Source organism: Anarrhichthys ocellatus, unplaced genomic scaffold (assembly GCF_004355925.1).
Source record: "Anarrhichthys ocellatus isolate YVR2014 unplaced genomic scaffold, GSC_Weel_1.0 scaffold1155, whole genome shotgun sequence".
Classification (NCBI taxonomy): Eukaryota; Metazoa; Chordata; class Actinopteri; order Perciformes; family Anarhichadidae; genus Anarrhichthys; species Anarrhichthys ocellatus.
In genome coordinates, this window is record NW_022281129.1 from 1 (window position 1) to 9,924 (window position 9,924).

General features: G+C 40.8%; 1 protein-coding gene across 1 annotated transcript; it reads right to left on the bottom strand.

Moving 5' to 3' along the window:
• Window positions 1-475: 475 nt before the first annotated feature.
• Window positions 476-8,002, bottom strand: LOC116377359 (RNA binding protein fox-1 homolog 3-like; the record flags this gene model as incomplete). Its single annotated transcript, XM_031838979.1, has 3 exons — window positions 476-961; window positions 2,945-3,037; window positions 7,949-8,002. Coding segments are annotated over 3 exons (297 nt in total), but the record flags the coding sequence as incomplete, so codon positions are not given.
• Window positions 8,003-9,924: the final 1,922 nt, after the last annotated feature.

Below are 9,924 nucleotides of genomic sequence, written 5' to 3' on the forward strand. Positions count from 1 at the left end.
TGTGTGTGTGTGTGTGTGTGTGTGTGTGTGTGTGTGTGTGTGTGTGTTTTTGGTGCCTGATAACAGTGACGAATGGAAAACCCTTCAGGGCTCATTCTCTCTTTCTCTGCACCCTCAAAAAGGGTGGAGGTGTGTGTGTGTGTGTGTGTGTGTGTGTGTGTGTGTGTGTGAGCATGTACATGTGGAAGAGAGGTGCTGACATGTCTGGCCATTTAATTCCATCCCCTGTTCATCCATCCCCTCCCCCCTCTTTGCTGCTTCTGCTCTCTCCCTCCTCCACTCTTTCATTCCGTCCACATGACTGACGCTCTGTGAGAGAGATGGAGGATAGAAACACACCCTAAAGGGCCCTTCTCTCGCTCTTTACCAATGGCTCCTGGCTGTTTTTATTGGCTCTATTCATTTAGACGCCCCCCCCCCCCCATCGCTTTCAATCCCCCCCTCCATCTCCAATCATCCTTCCCCCCTGCCGCCCTTTTCCTTTTATCCCTGCCGAGTAGGAACAGATATCACTTTGCTATTTGCATGATATTTCAAACCAAATTGACTGCCTCTTTGGCAAATATTGATTCCATTAATCAAATGTGAACAAATCTTTTTGTATGAATCTGAATCTGCTGCCTGGCTTCCGTTTGTAGCTTTTGGTTTCCTCTCCCTTCACAGTCCAAGTTCAATGGGTAAAATTGGATCATAATGATACTCCTTCTACACGACCATACGATCTGTTGCTCTGTAATGTAGCCAGGTCTGATACTGGCAGTGGAATGCGATGATGGGCAAGAAAACTGGAGAGTGGAGAAAACAGAAAGCACTAAGAGAAGGAGAAGAATGAAATGAAAGCAGCTATCAGAAGATGTACAAAAGAACTGAGAAGGGATGGAAAAAAGGCTGAAATCTTACCGTTCGTATAGGGGTTTGACACCTTTTTGTTGGTCATTACTCTGGCTGTGGCATTATTGACCTGTCAGCAGACAGATAGAGGTTAGTGTGAGAGCAGATACACACTCACACCCACACACACCAACACACACAAACAGGAAAAGAAACGTGCATACTGTGGATAATGCACATCACAACACTCTCCATGCCATGCTGCTATTTCATCTTTTCAACAAGTGAGGCGAGATGCAATGAGTCAAAGATCTGATGTTGAAAAACATTCAACAACATCAGAGAAGATAAGAAAATTCAAACAACATTTAAACACAAGAATGGTTGGGTAGATTTTTCAGTTTGTAAAAATAATATATTTCAATTGAAGGTCTGAAAAAATGCTTGATGTCCAGTTTTGGAGGAGTTCTTGTTGTGTCATTTCTATCCAGAAAAATGGCAGTAACACAACCTGCATCCATCGTGTCTGCTCTGATACACACACAGTTGGAAATCTCCTCCCTGTTTAGCAATGTGCTGCACACGGGTTTCCCAGTGAGCCAGATCTGGACGATCTGCAGGTGAGAAGATGTCTGGGCTTGAGGTGGAAATCTGGCTACGTTTGGCTGAAATCTGACTTTGTCTTAAAGGTTTATGTGGAGCCACAAAATACTGTGAGGACTGCAACATTTTGCATTGTTATATGTTTTCCTTTTACCTTGTTGTGCATGCTGTGTTCACTGGTTCTGGCTTATTAAGATGGTAAACATCTATGTCCAACAAGAGTTGGACATACAACTTGGTCACACTTTATTTTACAGGTTAGTTATTAATAATTTCACAATAAGAGCTCAATGCTCCTTTTTTACCACACCTCCTTTGAATTGCATGCAGCTCTGCATCTTAGAAATGATGTTAATCTGAATTAAACTAAATATAAATATATAAATACATACATTTTGCAACAGCAAATATGTTTGGAGGGAATGCTATGCCGTTCAGATTCAGATTATTCTTAACTTAATGAGGAATCTATATTAATCAACAAATTTGCCAAGTCTTGTTTTCCAACAATATTCCCTCTTCCAATATAATATCACTCAGACCACGACAAAAGCATCAATACATGTGTTAAGGCCCTGTATAGGCCTTCATTTAATGTTAAGGAAGATGGTGGTCCGTGATAAAAGTGGGAAAAGTCACCACATGTTTACTTTGTTAACATATAACCTAACGATGATTTCTCACCTAAATCAGAGTGCTTTTATTGGCTGACCCAAACCACATTCAGAACCCTGATCGCTAGTGTCAAAGTGCTGTGTTTTGTACACACACCATCCACCCCGTCTTCACCAAACAATTATTTATTGGGAAGCAGGCCATATGAATGTTTCTTCATCAATGTTAACAGGAAAACATAGTGGTAGTAATAAGCGTCACGTCTAAGAGATGTGAATATTTGTCAAGATCAATCCAGTAAAACATATTAGTATCGCAAACATCCGTAAGATTCTTCTAATAGATGAACCCTGGTGAGTTCAAATGGAAACAGAAAAAGAATGAGCCGACAGACAGAAAGATGGGGGCGATTTCACTCGCCATGCCAGAGGACGGTGACATCAAAATTGAACACTAGCTGCTAAGGTTTGAGGGCTCACTGGCAGATCATTGATCTCCATTTGGAAAGGCTTTCTTTTCAATAAGTGGGTTTCTAACTCAGATGCAAACCGCTGTGACCCCATGCACATGCCGCAGACGCAAACACACATGACACAATCCATCATGAGCAAAGTAGAATTCACCATTTGTATAAAAAAACAAGAACAAGGCAACACACTCACACACCACTGAATAGGTCTGTCTTTCTCTTTGTCACACACACTTACTGATCAGGGCTCAGCATGCAGCGTTCAAGGTGCAGCAGGCAGGAGAGAGGAAATGGATGGAGGGAGAGAGGAAGGGGGGTATTGCAAGAAATTTCAGGCAGGCACAGAAAAGGAAGAAAGAGTCGGGGGAGGATTAAAAAAAGAAGAGTGGGGGACATAGGTAAGAAGAGACAGGAAAAGGAAGGCACCTCTATTTTGCGTCCCTCTACGATTGTACCATTTAGTTTCTCCCGTGCACGGTCAGCATCTGCACTCGTTTCAAATGTTACAAACCCAAAGCCCTGCAGTGGCCGGGAGGTGGGTTTGAAAAACAGAAGCGACAGAGGGAGGAAGTCCAGAAATAAAATAATGAAACAAATGGGGGAAGGAGGAGAGGAGAAAAAGACACAAAGCACAGATGAGAGCGCTGCCGGTCAGGAGGAGGTCTAGATCTAGAAGCAGAGGCCAGAGAGACGTCAGGCTGCTTAGACAAACATGAGTAGGAGAGAGGACAGATGGGGACACAGGACATCAAACCACATACAAGAGCTCTGATTATACTTAAATAGCCGCCTCGTCATTGCGTGTGTGTGTGTGTCTGTGTGTTTCTACTCTCCGTTCTATCTCGGACTCTACTGCACATGTATTTACATAAACAACTAGACCTAATTGATTTAGCTGATGGAATGAAAGCCTCCACATACACAATGGAGTTTGGGATGTGCATATGTTTGTGTGAGTGTGTGTGTGTGTGTGTGTGTGTGTTTGCTGTGCTCTGCTGGTCTGCAGAGGCCCCTGTGGGAGAGCAGATAAGTGCCATACAATTACAATCTCCACGGCATCAGTCAGCCGTGACTCTCTGAGCCCCGGGACGCAGCTCGCTCATGAGACCCTGTCTGTGTCCCAGACTGGGCCTGGAGATGCCGCTCAGTCAAACAGCCCATATGCGGTAAAACATGCCTCGGAAGCCTAAACCACAAAAGACTCATCTATCTATGTCAATGAGGTATAGAGTGAGAGCTGAAGAATCATCTCTGCTCTCATTGATTACTGCCTGTGTGTTAAATGTTCCATTCTATCCATCAGTGTTGTTGAACTTTATCAGGAACTTGCAAAGAGACATATTAGAGCCGTGGGCACCTGTTTAATCACACTTAGTCCTGTGGACACATAAAGCAAAAATGCTGTTCTCTTCCTTGTATAGCCTACTGACATGTTCATCATTTGTACAGTATAGAGTGCTACAGGGATGACGTCTTTCTGCAGGCCAACCAGGACGTTAGCACCACACTGGTTCCCTCCACAAAAAGATAATGGGATTCTTCCATTGGATTTTTCATTATTGCAGAAAATAAGCTCAGTGGTAAACAAACGATCATGATACGTACACGTTCTGTTCAGCATGATGATCTTCACAAATAAACACCACTTTTTGTATTTTTTAATTGTGAATGCAATGATTAGAAGTAAAAAGCTATTTATTGTTGTATACCAAAATGTTAAAATCTCTTAAGCTTGTGTTAACAACAGAAATTATTTCAGACATCGAACCAAAAACCCATTAAAAAAAACCACATTGACTTAGAGACGAGGCAACCGGAAGTGCATGTGTTTTAATAGTTTTAAGATGAGTCCTTCGAACAAAACAGCATTTTTTGTCATTTTTTCATTGCCTCCTGAAAAACCCATTGCTCTCTCCTGATTCACCACCACAGTGTTTAAAAGACAACTACTGTTAATTACAACTCAGCTTTTACTTGTTGTTGCTCCAGCCATCGGCTCTAACAGTTACCATAACGATGTACTCACCAGGTTAATTGATGAGATGTCAGAACACAGCGACATCAATAACAAGTCAGAAGGTGTCAAGAAACACAAGCAGTAAGATGATCAGAGAGGCTACAGAATGAGGTGGTAAAATAACTTCAAGGTTTGGCTTTAGGGACAAAAAGGACTTGGTTAGGAGGGAATGATCATGGTGTGTCACAAGAAGTCACTTTTGTCTTGAGGGACAGTCCAGTGTTTGTAAGTTATTTTATTTGGATCACAAATTGATCAATTTAATTAAGAGGTGTATTGAAAGATTGCATGTATGCCAATAATGACGAAGACATTATAATAGGAAGAATTATTTTCTGTGCTGCTAAGATACACAAATCTTATTTTGCAACCACAGTGCAAATTGTTGAGGAACACAAGAGACTGTTGTCGGCCATCACAGCTCCAGTATGGCCAGTGGGTGTTGTTGGTGGTTCTCAGCCTCATAGATATGGGTTAGAAGGGGCCTACACCTACTAGTAGGTCCAGAAGACCGATATTATCATTCATCATCACGCCCATGGTTGATCGCCGATACGATCGCTGACCTCTTGTGGCCATAGTAATTATGTGAGGCTCAAAAGTCAGGTGACGTAGTTTAAAGAGCAACAAAGCTATATGCAGGGAGGAGGTCAAGGTGGATGGATGCATGGGTGGAACAAACACAGGACTTTGACTCAAGAGACTTCTGCTTGTTTCCCATTTGAAAGCAAAAGTCAATGTTGACTGACATTATCATAAGTTACATATTACTGAACTAATACCACGTGCCTAAGTTACATAACCAACGTAGGCTAGTTATTTTAAAACAAACCATGATCTTTTCCCTGACTAACCAAGTGGTTTTGTGGCCTGAACCTCAGGTTGTTTGTTTCAATTCACAAGGTTAAGTTTCACCTTCTCTTTCACAATGTGGCAGGTGCAGTTTGGCCCTTCTGAGGCATTGGAATGGCAGTGATAACCTCTGATAACACATATTCAATTGGCTGATACCAATAAAAAAAGATCATTGTCTCACTGGGACTGATTCTGGTCATGGAAATGACTGTGCTATTTCCTGCATAGAGGCGTCCTTGTTTCAAAACTCCATCACACCCCTGAAACTCTTTTTGGAACCAGATTCCAGAGTTCTGGTGTAATGCTTTATCAATTTATCAAAAAATGAATCCCTTTGACATTTTGTTCCCACGAATAGATACGTTCGCTGCTTTAATGCAGAGAGTCGGCTTTCTTTTCTTTATTATGTGGTAATAATTAGTGTTGTTCTCTGTGTTACCCTTTAATGAGCATGCTAAATCACAAGTATCCTATGACCCTTGTGTTAATATTAATATAATTAGTGCTGGGCAACGATTGCAATTTTTAATTGCGATTAATCGCGATTAATCTCATTGTTATGCGCAAAATTCAATAATGAATTCAAAAGTAGTGTATTGCACACTTTTATTTTAAAAGTACTGCTATATGAATAAAAGTGCAACAACCTTTGATTTGCAAACACTTGAAACACATCAGGTTCTTTTTAACACAGTATTCCCTTTACACAGTAGCAGTTATAACACGGTTATGATTCTGATAATAGATATTCAGCCGGTGTTCATAACTTTATCTTCATGTGTGTAAGAGATGCAATTTGAAAAATACACCTTGAAAACTGCAAACCTATCTACGTCATGTTTTTATGTTTGTTGAATTCTCAGTAGCGATAACTAAATGATGTGATTATTATATATATTACAAACAAAACACAAACTCGAAAAAAAGAATCGAAATGAATCATTTCTTTTTTGCTTTTTTTGGTATTTTGGTCAGACACATATGCAACGCTGATTACCGTGTAATATGTGTGTTATTTGTTATAAACGTACGTTGGTACATAGAGGGTGATAAGAAGCTGTACATGGAGGGACTTAGGACCCAGGGGAATGTAGGTGAAGCATGGAACCTGTATTGTGTACCGTGGAAGTCACATGCATGAGGAAGTTATGCTAATAAAGAGTTGCAGTTAAGAGCAGTTTGTTCTCATGTGCTTATATGTTTATTTAAAAACACGACAATATGTTTTTTGATATTGTCACGATCCTGTAACGAGACGATTGCGTGCGTGCGTGCGTGCGAGAGAGAGCGAGAGAGAGAGAGAGAGGAGGGACCAGCGGTGACGGAGTGAAGGGGGGTTCCGGATCTGGCGTGTCACCCGGTGGGGGGGAGAGCGGCAGCAGAAGGAAGTGACGCCACACAAACACAGCTGTTCACCACTCGCTGCCCGGTTTTTGTGTTAAAAATGTCTGTTTAATAATTTTTAAAAAACTGCGTTAACGCGCGATAATATAATTGTCGGCGTTAATTAATGAATGCGTTAACGCGATAATAACGCGTTAACTTGCCCAGCACTAATACAAATATACTGTATATAAATAACCAATAATTATTGCATACAAATAATGTATTGCAACTTACTTTTGTCTATCATAAATATATTGTATGTCAATAAATGAAAAACACCAGCATATATAGATGGATGACACATCAAAAGGAAACATGGTGAAATTCGATTGCAGCCATAAGTAAAAAGGTTTGCTCAGAGATATCTGCAGCACCATGTAATCGAACAAGCGGCAACATACTTCTTTCTCAAATTTCTCCATGCAACATATGTTGAGAATGAACTAATTTCAAGCAGTTTAGGGTGACAGGGAACTATCATAACTGACCATAATTTAGTCTATCATTGCTGGTATGAGATTGTCGTTTAGAGCATACCAAAGAAGCTCCTAATCATAAATGTAACAAATGACACAACAAAAACAAAACATTAAATAATGAAAACAAGTGTGTGCATAAATGAAAGAGTAAATGAATAAATATAAAACACAAATAAGATCAGTAGGACAAATAGTGTTATTTTTGTGAAATATAGTTGCAAATTCTAAAAGTCAAAGCTTCATGACATGGCTAGAGGGTGAATCACTGTTGTAATATAATACTGTTTCTGGTGATATAAATGAGCAATACAGATATATAGATGTAAACTATCCTGGGAGAGGAATATGTACAGTGTGTTCCTACTTCTCGGCATCAGTCCAGAACCTAAACAGGTGAGACAGCCATGTGTTTGCAGACCGTGTGAATCCTACTGTCAGCGTCAAGAGAAGTGTGAGCGATTCATTGTATGTCACAATGCATGGCAGGCCGGTAAGGAGTAAAAGTTGCCTGCAGGCAAGTGTCACTGATTCGGGTTGGTAATTACTATTAGACAGAAGGAGAGAGAGAGCTGTGGAGACAGTGAGAGGAGCAGAGGACTGCAAGAGAAGAAGGGGACAGGGGACAAACATAGCTGGCTGGAGAACGCTATGTGTGTGAGTGTGTGCATGGATGTGTGGTTGCAGCACACTTACCTTGGAGCCTCGCTCGTTAAAAATAATCTCCACGTCTAAAATCTTGCCAAATTGCTGTGGACGACAGGGAGGGAGAAGGAGGGCAGGGGACGAGGAGAAAAGAAGGAAGGGGGAGGAAATAATTAGAACATGGCGACCTGCGCTCTTCTCTCTTACTCTAGAATAAAAAACACTATAAAGGTCAAGCAGTCAATGCTCCGAATTAACAAACTCCTCTTCACCCGACAATGAGATTAATAAAATATCCATTTACTCTTAATGCCGTTTAATGCTGTGTTTGCTCTGTGGTGGTAATAAAGTGTGTGTGTGGGGGGGGGGACTAGGGCTATGAGGTGTTAATGAACATTACGGTGGTGGATGCGGACGCTATAGCAGTGCAACGCCTCAGTACGCACCGCTGATCTTAATGATGGCCATCATCTTGCTTTCCTCTCCTCTCTCAAAGAAGAAGAGAGCAGAGCTGGAGTGTTTTTAGTGGAGGCAAAGGCCCTCTCAGTTAATACAGGAAATGGTTGATATTTGAGGGGGTGTGGGGGTGGAAGCCAAAGAATTAGCCCATCAAGGCTTATGATGAGCCATACATTTGTTTATCTGCTCATGATGCAGACCACCATGGTAATTACCTGCCAACGCCCTCTCTCACCAGTCTAACCAGGCATTTGGTGGAGGTTCTAATCTATTAATGGTCTTGATTGGCTCCATGCCTCATTTTAATTGGCTAATTACTGTAGAGTGTGACTTGGTGCTAGTGGCCACGCCTCCCAGCACATTGATGTTGGTGGTGAATGCATGTTTAAATAAGATGAGACCTGGCCTTATAGCTTTTAAAAATGGCAAAAGCTCCAGCAGGTACTGTGAAGACACGTCTCTATTTTAGCCTCACTAGGATCCAATGTACAGCAGAGATATGGGAAAACAAGCAAATAGCATTAGACTGGACAGTATATCAGGCTGTTTATGGGCCTCCTATCACACGCGGCTAGTAGGAGTGGAACCTTTGGTGGCGTCTGAGGCTCCACCCCCAAATGTTTTCTCTGCTTTAGGTTTTGTGCTTTGTGTCACTTCCCCTCAGTCTCTGTGACTGGACGAGCAGATGAATGGAGCAGAGGTTCTACTAACCACTACCATTATGCTATTCCCTAATTAAATCGAATGTAACTCTTTCTATTCATTCTTTTTTTGTTTCTGTATCACTCTTAAATATTGCTAAAATATTTTAATTGCTTGCGGTTTTCGATTTTTTTGTGTTTTTTTTAATTTCTGTATTATTACAATCAAGATTCTCTTTTTTGTTTGAAGAAAATCCCCAAAAGTATGTTTCAGGTCCTTTTTATTTTGAATAGTTTTCTCCTCTCTGTTTCTAAAAGCAGCAGACACTGCTGCGTCTGCTTCCACAATAATACCCTCAAGAAAATGATGACGTCATTTGTAGTGTATTTGATTTCCAAATGAATTAATATAGCAACTATTTTTAGCTTCAGTATAAATAAGTATGATAAATAAATAAGCCCATCAGTAGAAGCTGAGTTTGAGCAGCTGGGATGAACTCATGGCTATGTTGAGCAACACTAACCTTGCCAGGCAGTATGATAATGCTCAGCCTTGTGCTCCTCATAACTAGACCTTGAATAAAGTAGTTTATTTCAATAAATAAATAAACATGGAGCAGGCAGCAGAGCAAAGGCAAGGTCACAGCTCTAGCCCTGAAGATGTCCATCAGCAAAACACACATGTTGCATATACATACAGTATGTTACACCTTTACATTGCAGAACTATAAAGCTGAATAAATGGACATGGTCTCCTTACAACAATACAACAATGTTTTAATATACAATGTTAACCAAATCCCCAAGAAAATGCATTTCCCTCGAAATATAATTGAGATTGTGGTTCAGTTGTATGACAACCACATTTTGTAGGAGACAGAGTTTGATCAGAGTCAAAATATGTGCCGTGAAAAAAGAAAAAAACGT